At 60.9% G+C, this 17303-nt stretch overlaps 2 protein-coding genes across 13 annotated transcripts; one reads left to right on the top strand and one right to left on the bottom strand.

Annotated features, from left to right (window-relative positions):
- The first annotated feature begins 170 nt into the window (after window positions 1-170).
- Window positions 171-5029, top strand: PLP1 (proteolipid protein 1). The gene is made up of 7 exons (XM_035541623.1): window positions 171-174; window positions 2106-2292; window positions 2802-2958; window positions 3880-4048; window positions 4214-4287; window positions 4431-4496; window positions 4958-5029. Exons 1-7 carry the CDS (start codon window positions 171-173, stop codon window positions 5027-5029), a joined length of 729 nt encoding a protein of 242 aa, XP_035397516.1.
- Window positions 5030-9861: 4832 nt separating this feature from the next.
- RAB9B (RAB9B, member RAS oncogene family) lies at window positions 9862-16549 on the bottom strand. Of its 12 annotated transcripts, XM_035541768.2 has the most exons (7): window positions 15582-15656; window positions 14835-14952; window positions 14458-14527; window positions 14155-14278; window positions 13736-13824; window positions 13349-13464; window positions 9862-13241 (listed from the first exon to the last, which is right to left on the bottom strand). In XM_035541768.2, the coding sequence occupies exons 6-7, from the start codon at window positions 13359-13361 to the stop codon at window positions 12601-12603; spliced, it is 654 nt and encodes a 217-aa protein (XP_035397661.1). In that variant the 5' UTR covers window positions 13362-13464; window positions 13736-13824; window positions 14155-14278; window positions 14458-14527; window positions 14835-14952; window positions 15582-15656; the 3' UTR covers window positions 9862-12600. The 12 variants fall into 12 exon arrangements, with proteins under 12 accessions (XP_035397661.1, XP_035397659.1, XP_035397667.1 ...); XM_035541766.2 differs by having other exon boundaries at window positions 14155-14527; XM_035541774.2 differs by having other exon boundaries at window positions 13396-13464; window positions 14155-14527.
- Window positions 16550-17303: the final 754 nt, after the last annotated feature.

The following is a 17303-nucleotide window of genomic DNA, read 5'->3' as shown; positions in this document are numbered from 1 at the left end:
TAAGGGGGGTGGCTGTCACGCAGAGAGCCCTTTTCTTTGCTGGAGAGCGGGACAGGCACCCAGAGGGGACAATACAGGGCGAGGGACTGCCAGGAGAGGCGAGGGCTCGTCCCAGCCGCAGACAGAGCCGAGGCAGCTGAGCGCACGGGGAGCGGACCGAGTCCGGCGCCATGGGTGAGTATGGGGGACGGGGGGGGCTGCACACGGGGACAGCTGCCTGACACGGCGCCGGTGGCACGGCCCTGGAGCAGAAGGGGACCATAAAACCTTCCCCCGGCACCAGCAGGCCCTGGGCACTCAGGTCCCCGCGGCCGGCAGCCTGCGGGGAGGAAGCCTCCGGGTGGCGGGGACGGCATTTTGCTCCCCCACGCCGATTTCTGGCCCCGTTCTGCCTCCCGGGACACGTCCCACCACCCCTGCAGCCCCAGGAGGGCTGGAGAGCTCCCGCCCGGGCTGAGCCCTGCCACAACTCGTGCCGCTTGTGTGCCCGCAGCCTTGGGGTGGCGGGGGCACCCCGGCGCGTTGGTTCCCCCATCGACACAAGAGCCAGTAATTACGGCGTATCCCCGTGGGTCCTGTCCGGCCCCGCAGCGGCTGAGCCAAGGCACAAGGCCCGGGATTGTGCCGCACAAGGGCTCTTTCTCTCCTCCCTTCCCCTCCCTGCGCTTTCCCATCGCGGCAGCAGCTTCCCGAAGCCCGCGGGGCCGGGGCTGTGGCGGGGAGAGCCCTGCCAGGCCCTGCCGCGTCCACGGGGCCGCTCGCCAGCCCCAGCCCCAGCCCCGGGCACCTGCCTCGATGTTCCCTGGCTGGCATTTAGGCTGGAAAAAAAAAAAAAAAAAAGGAAAAAGGAAAAAAAAAAAAAAAAGAAAAGAGTTGGTTTGTGGCAGCACCCCGCTGCGGTGCGCACAGCCGTCCCCACGGATCCGACGAAATTCAGGGAGCATCACTGTGGGAAGAGCCGGGGGTGACACAGTGGGACCCCCCCCCCCCACCTTGGTCCTGCCGTGCCCACGCCTGCCCCGTCCAAGGCAAACAGGCGGGGGGGGTCCCAGCGCCCCCACAGCGCTGCCTTTGTTCCCTGTTTGCTCTCGGCCCGGGGTGGCCGCAGGGGGGGCCGCGCCGGGACAATTCCCCATTGTCCGCGGTGCCACCGCGCGACCTTGCTCTGCGGGGAGGGGAGGGCATCGCTGGCCGGGCCCCCAAGGCTCCCTTGTCCTCGAGGGAAGGGAGAGGTGCTGCGGGGTCTGTGGGGGGAGCGTGGGTTTGGGAACGCTTCCAGCGGTGCCGGGCGGGGGGGGCAGGGACCCGAGCGCCTTTTTGGCATTCAAGGCACAGCCTGCTGTGCCTGCCCAGGGTGTGGGGGGGGTACAAACCTGCCCTGAGCCTGCCCGCTCTCTGCACCTCCAAACCCAGCCCCGGCTATCAATCCTGCGCGCCACGGCCCCACCGTGCCAGTGCCCACGGCCCCACTGCTGAAACCCAAGCGCTGGGGCTGTACGAGCCGCACGCCAGCCCTTGCCCCCGCTCCCCCTGCCCACACGCAGGTGCCCGTGCCCTCCTGCCAAAGAGCCGTCCCGGAGGGCTTACAGCCATTACACAAGCGCTGACGTTCGGGAACCAGCACGGCTCCTCTCCGTAAGCACGCCTGCCCGTGCAGCTGGGCTGCAGCCCGAGCTCGGTGTGCCATTCCCCTCCGTCTGTGCTGGCAAAAGCAAAGCCCCGGTATTTCGGGCCGCCGCTGCCCACGGCCGGGCTCTGCGGGCAGCAGGGAGCCCATTAGCAGCTTGTTCACCGCTCCCGCTGGCATCACGCTGCATCGCCTCGCACCGCCCGGCCGTCTCGCCTCCCCGTGCACCCCGCTGCCTGCTGCAGGCAGGGCTGCCCCGTGTCCTCAGTGCCCCGTGCCGCTGTCACACCTTGTCCCCAGGTGCCTGGAGAGCTCCCCGGACAGCTGCTGGGTTTGCCTCTCCAGCACCACAACACGGCATTTCTGCTTTTTCCCTTTATCATCCCCAAACCTGCCGTCCTCCTCCCGCCTGCTCCCGAGCTGGGGCCCCGCGGGCGCTGAGCTCTGCCCGTCCCGACCGCCCCTCTCCTCCCGGCAGGTCTGTTGGAGTGCTGCGCAAGATGCCTCATCGGGGCACCCTTCGCCTCGCTGGTGGCCACCGGCCTGTGCTTCTTCGGGGTAGCGCTGTTTTGTGGCTGCGGGCACGAAGCCCTGACGGGCACCGAGCAGCTCATCGAGACCTACTTCTCCAAAAACTACCAGGACTATGAGTATCTCATCGACGTGTAAGTACCCTGCCTGCCGCATCGCGGGGCTCCTCGCGTCTCTGTCGTGCTCCGTGCCGGGAGGAGGTGGCCGGGGCTCCGCTGCCACCCGGTCGCTGCTGTCACCCTCCGGGGTTGCGGTTGGTGCCACTGCTGGAGACCCCAGGCTGTGTTTGCCCCGGGGCAGCCTCACACCAGTGCCGTGGCTGCACGGCAGGGCCCGGCGGCCGCTTGTTTCCTTTTCACTCCTGTTCTTATCTGACCTCGCTAGGTGCCACGGCACGTGCAGGACGGCCGCACCGGGTAGGTATGGAGGGCAGGGCGGGGCTGGCGGTGCTCTGCAGCCCCCCTCGGCACGGCTCTGCCCCAGCTCACCCCTTTCACTGCCTCCCCCTTGGGGACAGTGGCTTCGCCCCCGGGGCCTGCACGGGGTGCATGGGTAGGGTAAGTCGCGGTGGGCAGGCTGCCCCGCCTGGGGTCGGGCACCCCAGCACTGCCTGAACATCCCTGCCCGCTCCTCTCCCCGGCAGCATCCACGCTTTTCAGTACGTCATCTACGGCACGGCCTCCTTCTTCTTCCTCTACGGAGCCCTGCTGCTGGCCGAAGGCTTCTACACCACCGGTGCCGTGCGGCAAATCTTCGGGGACTACAAGACCACCATCTGCGGCAAGGGCCTCAGCGCAACGGTAACCGGGGGCCCGAAAGGGAGGGGAGCGCGAGGCCCCCAGCGAGCTCACTCTTTGCAGCGGGTGTGTCAGTGTTTGGGAAAGTGGCTAGGACATCCTGACAAGGTGATCTTAACCGGGGTTCGGCACCCCTTCGCGCGCCCACAGCGGGTTCGCCGCGCTCGGCATGGCCGAAGGGCAGGAGACGGCGGCCGCCTGGGTTTCGGGGCATCCCCAAGGGAAGCACAGCCCGACTGCCCTCCCTCAGGCTGGGAGCGTCCCCCAGGGACCAAAGCAGCTGAAACGGCTGTGGCTTTTGCCGGCAAACAAACTTCTTGGTGTTTCAGCATCGGCTGAGAGAGCCGTGAGCATCCCTGCAAGGGTGGTGCGTGCTGGCAGCCCGAGGCTCTCCAGCCCCCGTGCCCGGCGTCCCCAGGGCCGTCCTGTCCGCAGCGCCCAGGGACCTGTGACAAAGTGCTGGCAAATGGCAAGGGGAGCCTGTGGCCTCGGGGAGCGGAGGGGGACGGCTGCGGTTCCCTTCGGGGACGGTCGGGGTGGCACCGCGGAGGGAGGGCAGGAGAGCCACGCTGCCGAGCCCAGGGGTGTGCAGCTGCGCTCCCGCAGAGGCCGAGTCCTGCTGGCACGTGGCTGTGGGATCCCCTTGGCACGGGAAGCGGCAGCTGTCCCGCTGCCACCGGTCACCCCCACGTGCGTGTGACCGTCCCCGAGAGCCGGCCGGGCGCCCGGCTCGGGCTGGTGCTCTGCTGGGTGCACGGGGATGCGCCGGGCTCGGCGGGCGGTGCAGAGCCAGGCACTGGCAGCATCCCGGTCCCTCGCCTGCCCCGCGCCCCCTCCTGCCTGGGGACCCTCGCGCTCCCCTGTCCCCATCCCAGGCCGCGGGGTAACCACGGCCGTGCCCTTGGCTTGTCCTGCCCCTTGCAGTTTGTGGGCATTACCTACGTCCTGACCATCGTCTGGCTCCTGGTCTTCGCCTGCTCCGCGGTGCCGGTCTACATCTACTTTAACACCTGGACCACCTGCCAGTCCATCGCCAACCCCAGCAAGACCTCCGCCAGCATTGGCACCCTGTGTGCGGACGCCAGGATGTACGGTGAGTGCTGGGCTTGCTGCTCGGGGGCTGCGGTGCTCCCCCCGCACCGTTCCCGCTGGCACTGCGAGGGAATGGGGCTGCCAAGAGGGACCCAGAGTGGAGAGGGGACGGAGGGGGTCTGGGGGGTCTGTGCCCCGGCTCACCCCGCTCCCCGCGGCTCCCCAGGCGTCCTGCCCTGGAACGCTTTCCCTGGGAAGGTGTGCGGCTCCAACCTGCTCTCCATCTGCAAGACCAGCGAGGTGAGCACCTCCCCACCGCCCTCCAAAGCCCCAGCGGGGCTGAGCGGGGACCCGCAGGTGGCACGGGGATGGTGGCAGCCTCTAGGCTCGCCTCCCCGGCTGGCAAGTGACACCCTGGGAGCTCACCCCGTCTTCCCTTGCAGTTCCAAATGACTTTCCACCTCTTCATCGCGGCCTTTGTGGGGGCTGCTGCCACGCTGGTCTCACTGGTGAGTCGGTGCCCCCCCTGCCCGGCCATTCTCCTCCGCCCAGCGAGGATTTGGGGGCAGAGGACGACAGAGGTGGTGGGCAAGGACGTGACAGAGCCCGTGCTTGTGTCGTTTTCCGGCACATAAGTGCAGACGGCGAGCTCAGGTGATAAGAAGGTAGCAGGAGAGGCAGCTGCTGGAGGGGGCCTGGAGGGGCTTTAGGAGGCTACCGGGGAGAGGTCCTGCTGCCGTGCACCAAGTCCTGTGCCTTCCCCGACTGTCCCCTCTCTGTGCACCACAAATGGCACTGTGGCGTCCCAGCGGTGCGGCAGGGCCACGGGGCTTTCCCCAGCACGCTGACCGGGCGCTGGGACGAAGGGGTGCTGGTGCTGGGCGCAGGGGTGCGCAGCGGGCTCACCCCGGCTCCCAGGCTGGAGCGACCTTCTCCTCCTTCCCCTCGCTCACTCTCCTCCTGCCCGCAGCTCACCTTCATGATCGCCGCCACCTACAACTTCGCCGTCCTCAAGCTGATGGGCCGAGGCACCAAGTTCTAGGCTGCGAGGTGGAGCCCAGCCAGCCAAACGCCCTTCTTTTCTCTAACCCCGAGGCTTTAACACTGCAGCCGCCCGACACCAGGTCTCCTGCGTTAACTCTGCCTTCGCCGCTGACTCCCCTCCTCTTCCTCCCTCGCATCCATCGTGCTGAGCGTGACCAAGAAGGAGAGCTTCCCACCAATGGACACCCCTTCGTGCACTTTTCTCTCTGTGCTCATCATCGGTAACCGGTTCGCTCTAGGGCCAAGCCCTTCAAAACCAGCAAGAGAAGAGGAGGGACTCACTCCAGTGTCCCTGGGATGAGCAAAAGCCTTCGTGCTCCTGGGAGGCAGAAATCCCTGTAGATTGCTCTAAGAGTAGCAAGAAAGAGGCTAGAGAGAAAAGGAAGTTGGCCAAGTCTCGGTACCATTGCTAGAGACTCTCCTGGAGCTGACTGCCGGCACCTCTCATGGATGGAGGATGAGAACAATTTTTTTTCCCTTAGTAAAGAAAGATGAATTTACCCCAAAGTGCCTGCTGCAGCCAAGGCAAAGGGCGTTTAGGGCAAGGATCTTCCCGTTGCGGAGAAGAGAGCGCTGACCCCGATGCTGATAAAGCCCGTGCCCCTAACCCAGCTGCCCCTATTAAGCCTGAAGGAGTTTGGTGCCTGTGGACAAAGGGGACTCTGAGCTTTACACTCCAGCACCGCCGGGGCCCCCAGCATGGGGCAGGGCAGCAGGAGGCGGCAGGTATGTGAGGGGGGGGCTGCCCTGAGAGCGTAAGGCCAGAGCAGTCCCTTTTGTAGGACAGGACACCCCTCCAGACTGCTCGTCTCCGTGTGCCTTGTCGCCTAACAGCTGCGCACGCCAAACTCGGTCGTTCCTTCACAATGGTGCTCTTCTCTCGGGGTGACGTCTGCTTCTGTAACGTTTGCTACGGCAAAGATCTCGATTTGTTTCTCATCTGTGCCAAACGTAACGTCCCCTCCTCCTGCCTCCCTCTTCCCTCACTTTATCCTTTTTTTTCCTGCAAGTCAGGACAGCCGTCTTGTGTCTAGCCACGTCGGGAAGGACTGGCGGCATCTCGTTTCCAGTCGAAACCCATGAAGAAGGGCAGGAGGGCGGCAGCTCGGTGGGCAGGGGGCTGAAACACGGCCGTTCCCCGCACACCAGACCCCGCTGGCTTCCCCAGGGCAGGGCGCAGCGGGGCGAGGAGCTGGTGGAGAAGACCTTTCCCGCAGCAGCCCGAGGGAAGCCCTCTGGCCAGGCGGTGTGGGTCCATCCCTGCCTGCCAAAAAGCAGCTCCCAGTCCTCCCCGACAACTGATATTTTGTTTTGTCCTTCCCCCACCTCGTGTTAACGCTACGCTTCGTGTTTATTTATTGGAGAAACTACTTTCAGTAGCAGACCGTAGCTCCACCTTGCATGGATATTTTTTTTTTGGTGTCTGTATTATTAATATTTTTCTAAGTGCCGATTTCAGCAGGGGCAAGGATAAAGGGGCCGATCTGCTGAGCAGAGCGTTCGAAGGATCCTTGCTGCTGGATGCTGAAATAGGTTGGCCAGGCTACCAACGCACACGGGCTGGGGAGGGGGAGATGCCAGCTGGGGCCGCGGGGTGGGGAGAAACCAGTCAAGATCTGGGAATTCACTTCAACGCCATCTCTCTTGGGGGTTTGCTGGTTTGTTTATTTTTTCTTTCGTATTGATTTAACAACAAATAACCAGACCCTCCTTCCCCCCCTTGTCCCCAGACCCCAAACACACACACACGCACACGTGCACACACACAAACACACAAAAAGAGCGTTAATCAACTGAAAGTGTTTCCTTCATTTCTGATCTAGAATTTCAACTTGTTAACAAGCAATAAAAAGGAGCAAGTTTTTAGAGACTTATCTTACAAGATGTATTTTATAAAAATTAAAGAAAATAAATTAAAATTAAGAACATTCTGAACAAGATATCTGTCTGCGTCTGTTTGTTGCTCTGGTCTCTGTCTTCCCCATCCCCCAGGGAGGGAAGGGGAGCAGTTGTCCACTCCACACGTGGGCCCGCAGCCCCTTTCTCCTTCCCACCTCGTCCAGGGGGGCCATAACCCCAACCCTGACTCCAGTACCTTTGTTCCCAGCTGGGGAGCCCTTATCACCACTCTCTCTCCTCCAGACACCCAGAGGGAAGCTGGGGTTTTCAGGAAGCTCACATTTGGTGAGGTGCCGCTGCCCTTTAGTGCCCTGCTTACATGGTGCCAGCCTCTGCCATGCCCCCTAATGCGGCACCCGTAGCATGGTCACCACAAAACAAATCAGCACGGCTCAGGCACACGAAGCTTGCAGCACATGATGCACGTGGTACAAGCACGTCCAGAGCCCCTCAAGATGAGCAGTTCTCATTTGCAGCGAGCCCTGGTTGAAAGAAGGTGGTCTCATCTGGGCACAAGGGCAGACCTGACAATTTCACGGTCCTGTAAATCCAGGTCCTGTGCTCTGTGGACAGCTGGCGGGACATTTGCTGCCAGGCCATGAGCAGTTTGTGCGGGGCTGGCGTGGTGTGGAGAGGTGGGATGGAGTAGTCCTGCTTGCATTTGGACAAATGCCACCCTGTGAAGCAGGTTTCAAAAATAACTGATTCAAATGCTGCTCTTCTTGGAACTCCCCCGCAAAACAGCCTGTTTCAGGTCATTCCCTCCAGGAGCAGTGCTCTGGAGCCCTCCGGGGAGCGAGGCCCTGGAGTGATGCTCCCAGCCTAGGGTCAAACCCCAGCACGGCTCCTGTGGTGGGAGGAACTCCAGCCCAAACCTCACTCTCCCCCCATTTCCCCAGTTCCAGCCCGCTCCGTGCAGCACCAAGGTTTCCCACACGGCAGGCCGGGGGAGGTTTAGCTGCTCCCCCAGCTCCGCGCAAGGCCGTGCTTGCACCCTGGCCTTGCCCCGGCTCGCAGAAACCCGCGGGGCTGCGGCCAGCATCAATGGGGCCCTTTGTTCCCCGCGTTCCCAGATGCCAGCACCCTCCTCTCCCCACGCTGAAAGGGCCCTGTGTGTGTGCGATCAGGCCGGGGAACAAAACCACGTCTCTTTGCAGGGACAGGGACCGGTGCCCCCCTTGCGCGGGGTGTGAGGCTTGGGGACGGCAGCGCGAGGCGGCGTGTGCAAGTGGCCAGCGAGGCCAGGAGAGCGGCCCGAGGGCTGAAGGATGTGTGTAGCCTCCTCAGGGCTCCTGTGGCCCTGGCTGCGGAGGGCAGGGACCAAATCCTGTCTTGTGATGAACTGGCCCAGCGGGAGCTCTGACAGGGAGCTGCCTGCACCGTCCCCAGGCCTAGCGGCTGAAGCACGGCAGCAGGTTGCTCCCACACAGCCGCACCACAGAAAGGTGCCGCTCCCAAGGCTCCCTTACGGGCACCTCCCCCGCAGCACCACGGCGGCTTCCACCCCTGTGGTGCTGCCAGCCAAGGAGGCTGAGCAGGGCAGCCCTCTGGCACGGGGCAGGGGACGAGCCAGACTAAAGGCACCGGCACTGCGCTGCGCAGGGGGAGGAGGAGGCAGGGATGGCCGGGCAGGGCCCCAGCCCCATCCCCTGGGCCGCTCCCGGTGCCCGGCCCTCCGGCTCCCCCCCGCGGCCGCTGCCGGGGCCCTGCGCGGCCGGAGCCGGTCGGGGCCTGCCTCAGCGCCGGGCTGTGAAGACGAGAGCGGGGCTCGGGGACAGGACCCGGCCCTGGAAGTGAAACCACCATTTCCCTGGTATCTCTGTCCCAGCCGCCACGCTCCCTGAGGCGTGCAGGCAGCCGCTGTCAGCGGTGCCGTCGCCTCCCCCCGCAGCCCTTCTCAGCCGAGCGGGGGGCTCTCCTCACCCCAAAGCAGACTGTATCAGTGCCGCCACAGCTTTTCACCCATCCTCAGACACAGGCAAGAAAGCATGGACCCAGAGAGCACGTTCCTATAAACCGTACAGCTGTAAGAACCCCCCTGAGGAGCTCTCTGCTATTGCTTGCAACGCCCAGATCCCTGTGAGGGGACAAGCCTCGCTATCACCCCTGCCTCTGCCTCACACTTCTGTAAAAATACCGCACATCAAGTGAGTTGGTGATTCTGAGGGCTTTAGGTAGATCCTCGCTGGCGTTAGATGCTGCCTCACCAAACCCCGTGACTCCTCCGAGGCTGGGACCCTCTGCCACCAGGTCACGTTGGCTTTTTCTCAGCTGTATTTTGAAACGGCGGAGGAGGCTGGAGGCCCTCAGATACTCCAGCATACATTTAAAAGCAGAATTTCCAAGGACTTGAAACCGTATCAATGCCTCTGGAAGCACAGATAAGCAAGCAGACATGAGAGAAAAAAACAAGCTAAAGGTTCTGCCAACAGAAACAGCAGGCAAGGACTCTGCAAACACAAAGAAAGCCTCCCAAAATAAGTGACCGTCCTGGCAGGATGGTGGAAGAGAACGGTCCCCATATGCTGATTTCTGTCCCAGCATCCTATGGAAACTATGTCTGGTTACAGCCCCCTGGAGCATGAGGGACCGATTCCAAGATTGCAGGAAGAAATCAAAGGAAAGCACGGCTCGCTGCTGAGAGCCCAGGCCGAAAATTAAAATATAGTGACGGAAGCAGTGTGGAATATTTCTGTTATGAAAGTGTCTTCTGATGTGCTCTTGAAAAGACAAAACTGGTCAGTGGATTCAGTTTGTAAATAAGTTATATTTACTCAACTACTGTTCAGGAATAACCAACACCTTTGTTTCAAATTTAGTGACATCTCTCAGCCAGTTGCCACAACCGACCCAGCTTCACGTCCCATTCAGGAGAACTAGTCACTGGCTTGAACTTTGATAAACCAAAAAGTCAACGCTTTCTGAATTCACTCGAGTACATCCATGTTTTATTTGCTTAAATAAAGGTAGAATCTCAGTTTTACAATTCCAGTTCCGTAGCGATAGCAACAACTGCAGCAGCATGAGTGGACACAGGGAGGGGACAGCTGTTGGCACTGAACTTTGCAACAAAGAGTTCAAGATCGTGGCTCCTTCGGAAATTGTGCGTATCATTTAGAATAAATTAAACAATTTAAATATACTATACTTTTAAATGGATTTTTAAAAACACATAAGCCTAATAAAATATTTTTGTTTTAAAAAGGCAATCCAACATCTGTTAGAAATAAAAGATGCCGTGCAGCACCCTCCAAGGAACGCACACTGTTTGCACAGCCTGTGAACCATGAGGCTCTCGAGCTTCAGCCAGGAGCATCAACACGCCCCCGAGGCACGGCAAACAGCACGCTGTGCTGTGCGTGTATTCCTCCTGCACCACAGGCTGCTCAGTCCCTGCCCTCGCCCACCAGAGGTACAGTCCTCACAGAGATCACAAGATCCGTGCTGGGACAGAGGCAGTTTCACCCGCAGGGAGCTTCCTCTGCAGCCCCCGTGCCAGGCTGGACAGCAAACAGGAGCCTGAGCCCAGATGGCCTCTGTGGGAATGAGCTCCCGTGGAACGTGTCTGTTCGGAGCAGAACCACAGGTCACAGTTTGGGATCTTGAAGGAAATGTTAAGCTGTGTTGAACTGAAGAAAAATCTAAAGGTAGGTGGAGGTCAGACATTGTTAAATAAATAGTAATATTAATTTTAAAATCCTGTAAAAATATGTTGCACCTACAGAGGCAGAGCCTTCTCTTACACTTCAAGGGACCTGATTTTCCAGAGGCTGCAAGCACTCCCTATCCATTCCTGTGAATGTGAGCGTTCAGCCCTGTTTAGAAATCAGATGACCCCAAAGCACTTTGTGTTAAAGCTTCAGCCCCTTCCACGTGTGGCTGCCCTGTGAGAAGGGCAGGATCACCCTGAGTTCCCAGAGGAGACACCCTGCAAGTTCAGAGACTGCTAGGGGACGGGGATTAGCTGCCACCAGCCAGTGTGAGAGCGGAGACTCTCCTGCTCTAAAGCAGAGTATATGAGGCTGCTCTACGTGAGCTACGCGATTTGCTATCCAGTAGCTCATCACAGTGGGAACTGCATTCAGCAGCTAGCGGATACACACTCAGGAAAGCTCTTCCCGTGACAGGCTCCTACGTGCTTACAGGCAAAGTCATAGTTCTGAACAAACACTTGCACGGGAAGTTGCAGGAGATGAGGTTACAATGGCAAAGACAGCAGCCAGCAAGCGCTGACCTCTCTGCTACACACAAATAGCTCGGGACTAACACTAGCAGGGAGCAGGAGCTGGGATTAGCAAAGCCTGGCATCCTTTCCTAGAAGGCTTCCTGCCCCCCCATGTTTTTCAGCCACCTTGACCAGAAGTGGAATCAGCCCAGACCTCTCTGCAGTGGACTGAACACAGCTGCCATTAACAAGGGCCAATTAACTGAGCAGACATTCGCTACCAGTAGTATGTCAGTTGAGTTACAGACAAAATGTATTTGATTCTCCTGTAGGGAGCAAGGGCCAGGGCAATGGCGTGAGCTCACTGCGCTGAGCAGCACTGTCCCTGACAGAACAGGTAATACCGTTGCAGCATCTAAATAGGAACATCTATGTTAAAGCAACCGAAGATGCTGACCCACCAGCTAACAAAGCACGGTGGTCACCGGCCCCACGCACAGAACGAGCGGATTTAACAGCTGACCACGCATGAGCCGGCCAGCTGCACTCTGAGGAGACATCCCCCACACCTTCCATCCAGTCTGCCAGAGCACATCGTCTGGACGCAGCGGTCACTTCTGGCAGAAACCAGCTGACGACTCATGCTCCAGGTCTCCTGAACTCCCGAGTAACTCTAAACCCTTTGACATGACCTGGAGAGTATCCACATCGGTATTTTTCATCCAGGGCTATTCAAGATATGAGGAGCAAGATCTGGTGTTGAGCCTCCAGAAGAGACAAGGAAACATATATTAAACAAGCAGCAGCCAGTCTCTCCACAAAACAACACCCACACAAGACAAAGTTAAAGGTGGGGAAAAACAGACCAGAAACAGGCAGCTACGAAGAAGTGATGCTGCAGCATTCGGTTTCTTCTGTCCTTTGTACGTTGTTTCGTAACAGAGTTCTCACAATTCTTAGTACAATTCAGTCTCAGGACAGAATGCCTTGATCCCAAGGAACAGATACACACCTCTCACCACTCTAGTACCTGGCATTCTCACAGTTGTGTGGGCTACAGCCTCCCCAAGAGGTTTCACTCAGTACGCTGAGCAGACTTTCCTTTGGCAGTAAGGTCATGAGTTTAGTGGGTCTAGTATTTTTTGAGTTCAGGGCTAAAACACTTCAAAGAGTGTCTGGAGCGCCCTCGGCTTTGTTCTGCAGGCAGTTCTCGGTACAGATCAAAATTCACTGTCTTTAGTTTAACCCAGTCCTTTAAACCTGCTAAAACAGGCAGAGATGGAAGCAGGACTACATTCGCATGCTCTCTGACAGCTCCCTCCCGTAGACACATCCTTTGCGCCCGGGAACTCCAGCCAGAATTCAGGCGGTAAGGCTGCAAACTGCCCAGTGAGCAAACCACCTATCGTCCTTGTGGCCGCCCGCCTCAGAGTGCCCCAGAGCTGCCCGCACTTATTCCGATCCAGCCGCCGGCCCAAGCGACGCTCCCGAAGCGGCAGCCTCTCTTAACAGCAGGAGGACCCCGACTTGGAGCTGGAGTGCAGGTCAATGGTGTGGCCCAGCATGCAGTGCTCTAGCTGCTCCTCCACCGCCAGCACCTGCCGCACGGCCTCCTCGAAGGCCACCGCCACGTTGGTGTCATCCTTGGCACTGGTCTCCAGGTAGGGGTAGTTACCGTTCTCCATGCACCAGGCCTGCGCCTCCTCCGTGCTCACCTGTCTTTCAAGTTTGTCGATCTTGTTGCCCAGAACCACGAAGGGGAAGTGTTCGGGGTCCTTCACGTCAGCGTAATAGACGAACTCCTTCTGCCAGTTACTGAGGTTCTCAAAGCTCTGCCGGTCGTCCACGCTGAAGGTCAGCAGGCAGCAGTCGGCTCCCCTGTAAAAGGGGGTTCGCAGGCTCTTGAATCTCTCCTGTCCCGCAGTGTCCCAAATCTGGAGGGTCACAAAACGCCCATCCACCTCCAGGTCCCGGTTTAAGAACTCCACACCAATCGTGTGGAAAGCCTGCGAGTCAAACTTGTTGGTGACGTACCGGTTCATGAGGGAGCTTTTCCCAACTCCACCATCCCCAAGCAGAATGACCTTTAAGAGCAAGGACTTCCCACTCATTGCAGCAGGACGGAGCGCCACCCGACCAAGGCAATCTACAGAGTTCAGAAACAGTGCAAGACAGCTATTTGAACCACAAATTCTGCAGGAAGTCACTAAGCTGAGGACCTAGAGGTCCTGTCTCTTGTAGTGAAAGACTGACTTGGACTCCACATGCACTTAGCAGAGCTGAAAGAAGTAAATCCGCACCCCAGGAATCTCTCCCAGTTGTTCTGGTCCCCGTCAGAAATTAAGCAGCAGCGCTGAGACTGGTGCACACTGGAATAAAGAACGCAACATTGGTGCTCCTCACCATTATGCTGGGATTTCCAAGAGGTTTAGGAAATAACCGCAAGTCCACCCTAGATTTCAAGAAGAGTACTACAACAGCAGCCTTCTGCTATTGTCCGATCTCTACATTATTTCAGGGAAAGTACAGAGTGAAACTCCAACTTTTGGATTTTGATGCAGGTGCACAGGAAAGAACAGAATATGGAACTGCCATCCCCATTTCTGAACAAATTTTGTAAACAGGAGAAAAATCTCTTACTAGAACACCCGGTAGAGCTGGCAATTAGGCAAGTTTTCCGGCACACAATTCTTCCATCAGGTCTGAAATGGAAGCAGCAGGTCTCCACACTAAGAGCAAGGTGAGAACAGCTGTTGAGCGTTAGTTACGTATTAATTCCACTACATTTGAAGAAAACTTTGTGTACCTGAAAGCTTATCTAGTTTTGCCAAACACACCATCACCCGTTAAACATCTCTTCTTGTCTGTGTCCTCAGGCTAGCGCAGAAACAGCAAAATACCACCAGGGATCACCACCAGGCCTTCCTTTCGTACCGTACAATCCCTAGCTAAATCATTTCTCCCATCTGACTGGAAGGATGTAAGTGATGTCCAGGCCTAACATCAATATAAGTCATCCAGCAAACCAGTTCTTAATCACCCCGAGAACGCTGACTCACCTTAGAAGTGGAGCTGCGCTTGTTTTCTGTGCATGAGCTCTACAGCTCGGAAGAGGTTTCCTGGGCACAGAGACCCGGCTTCTCTGCTGCTCCTTCTCGGCAATGCTGTTCGCAGTCCGCTTTGCTAGGGCACAGGTGCAAGTTCACATTGCAACAAGCCCAGCACCACAGCCTCCTTAGTCAGCAGCCGCAGGAAAGAGGCCAAGCGCCGACCAGTCCTCCCCCTCCCAGGGGCATTCTACGAGCGAAGGTAAACGCCCGACACAGAAGAAGAGGTTTGTTTTGCGGCTGTCTGTACTGTACCTGCTCTACAAATACAGCACTTCTGTCTCCGGGACTCTCCAGGGAATGCCTTCCTCCAGCATAACAGCCGCTAAAAAGAAACAAACATCCGTCAGTGAGGTTGCCACAGCTGGGCTCAGCGCACCGCCTTTGAGTCTGTAACGCTGACCCGGGCTGGACAAACAACAGATGAGTTCTAGGACGCTGAAAGCACGGCGCTGATAACTGGAGTAAAACAGCCAGGCGCTGAGGACACAGTTCCCCTTGCCATCGGTAAAACGGAACGCTGATCGTTTCTGACTGGGGCAGGATCAGTAAGTACATCGTGGATGCTAACCCCCAAGTAAGACAGAATAAAAGGAAGCGGCTCTGGCACGCGCGCACAACCTGTGTCTCACCTTGATTTGGAAGAAGCCGACAGCCTGGCCTGCCTACCCACGCACTCTGGAACCCGATCCGAAGACGGAACGCGTACCTGAATCCGCGAGCCCAGGGAGCGGGCCAGCTGCCGGGAGCCTGGTATGGAAGAACGGAGCGTGCCCGGTCGGGAAGGAGAAGGGAGCGTGCCTGCTCCCCCCTGCCGCGGCGCTCCTGGAGGGGCACGGCCGCGCAGCGCTGCCCAGCGACCCAGACCCGCCTCGGGCCGGCGCAGGAGCACCCGGTGCTGCTCAGCTCGGCTCTCCTGCCCCTTCAAGGCAGAACTGCGTTAGTGGCGGGGGCCCTGCTCAGCTGGGTTCCTCTTTTCGCAGCTCTCTCAGCCGCAGAGCCCAAATCACAAACTTCTGCTCAGTCCCCGCACCAGGCGGGCGGCCCCACCGCGGGCTCTCCGCTCTCACTTCCCCAGCTCGCAGCCGGGCGAACCGGGCGGGCCTGGGCCGGCCGAGAAGCCCCAGCGGGACGCGACCGGCACCGGGACAGGCGGGCCCCGCCGGGCCCCCCGACCCCTCGCCCTGCCTCCCCCAGGCCCGCGATGCCCGAGAACCGCCGCCGGGCCCCGGCTGACCGGACCGGGCAGCGGATGGGGCCCCGCGGCCTCCTGCCCTGCCCTGCCCTGCCCTTCCCCTCCCGGCTCGGAGCGGCGGGCAGAGGGGGGCCGGGCCCGGGCCCGCTGCCCCCCCCCCCCATGCCGGCCCCCCCGCCCTTACCGGCCTGGCCCCGTCCCGGTGCCGCCGCCGCCGCCGGGGGGCAGGTGCCGGCCCCACCCCGCGCATGCGCGGCGCAGGCGCCCTGCCGGCGGGCGGGGCCGTTCCCTCGGGGGGCTGAGGGGGAGCCCCGCGGAGCGGGGGGGGGGGGAGGCCCGGCGCCGCCCCCTCGCCCAGCACCGGGCACCCGGAGCGGTCCCTGAGGGGGCACCTCCACCCTGCCCCGGGTCGCGGCCCCCGTCCTCGGGGCGCCCCGCTGCAGCTGCCGCCTGCGGGCAGCAGGAACTCAGGGTGCGGGGCCGGGCGGGGACAGGCCCGCTTCTCACGCCGTAATCCTTCGTAATAAAGCACCGGGGGGGGGGGGGAGAAGCAAGCTCCCCGCCGGCTGCCCCTGCTCAGCCCGGGGCCGCCTTCCCCGGGAGCCCGCCCAACGCGGCGGGGGCCGAAGCTCGGGGCCCGTCCCGGCCGCCCCCCGGGGCTGGCGGCTGGCAGCCCCCGGCTCGCGTCCGCCGGCCCGCGCCCCGCAACGGGGAGCGAAGGCGCGCGGAAAGCGGCCCCCGCCCGCGGCCCGCAGCAGGGACGACGGCCACGGGGCGCGGATGGCCCCGGCACGCGGCCCCCCGCTTCGGCCGGGCCTGCCGAGCCTCCTCGAGGCCGGGCCGTGGCGGGCCGGGCCCTGTCCGGCAGGGCGGGAAGCTCGGGGCGCGCCCGGCTCGTTGTTATCCCGGGCTAAGCCCGTGCTCGCCGGGCTGAGTAAGCTCCCGTTCGTAAAGCTGGCCTCCCGGGCGTCATTTCGAGAGCGGCGGTGACTTCTGGGCTCCTGGGGAAGCTGTGGGTGCGTGCTGAGCGCGGCGCCCGGCGCCGCTAGCCACCGCGGCCGCTGCCTCGCCTGCTGCTCTCGCCGCCCCGTTACCGCCGCGTCCCCGCGGCTCTCCTCCTGCACGCCCGCACGCACCTGCACCGTGCACGCCCTGGGCACGCCCGCGTGGCCTCCCAACCACCCCTCGGTGCAGGTGTTCCCTCACAGCTCGTGCGCGCAGGGGAGCTGCAGAAGCTGCACGGGTGGGAAGCCGGGGCGGGGGGGCAGGGGGCTGCCTTAGCTCAGCGTGGTGGCAACACCCGCGACTATCCCCTCCGTGCAAACCCGTGGGGCCAAATCCTCTCCCGGCTGAGTCAGAGGGGACGGGACAGTGGAGGGGATCCGGTGCCCATCCCGGCCACAAGCCCTGATCCGAATTCTCCCCGTGCTGCTGATCACCAGGTATTTGTCTTGCAGGGCCCGGATTCCTCCTGCCGGTGACTCAGCCGCCTCCTCCCTCCTCTGCAGCGCCGGCCACAGCTCGCTGCCCGATAAAGCCATGGGAGGAAACCGCCCCAGGAGCAGCGGGACGGCCCAGCGGGAGCAACACGGATATTTCCAGGACGTACATGGCCCCCCCGGCACCTGGCCCTTCGAGGAAGGTGCAATGGCATCGTCTGTGCCCGTGCTGCCAAAGCCACGGTGTTTTGGGGGGACCTCAGCCTGGCAGGCATCCCAGCCTCCCACGCCGCTGGCAGCCCTGTGCCGATACGTGCCGGGGCGAACAGGGAAGGCCCAGGGAGGGAGGGAGGGAGGGACAGGGTTGCTGTGAAGGCCTGCTCTGTAATGGTTCTCCCGTTACAGGCTAACCCTCTCCTGACAGCGGGGACATTTTGGGTGCTGGGTTGCAGCACGGACTTTTCCTT

This window comes from Cygnus atratus, chromosome 13 (assembly GCF_013377495.2).
Source record: "Cygnus atratus isolate AKBS03 ecotype Queensland, Australia chromosome 13, CAtr_DNAZoo_HiC_assembly, whole genome shotgun sequence".
Taxonomy (NCBI): domain Eukaryota; kingdom Metazoa; phylum Chordata; class Aves; order Anseriformes; family Anatidae; genus Cygnus; species Cygnus atratus.
The sequence above is the reverse complement of the archived record's forward strand: the minus strand, read 5'-3'. Positions and strand labels throughout refer to the sequence as shown.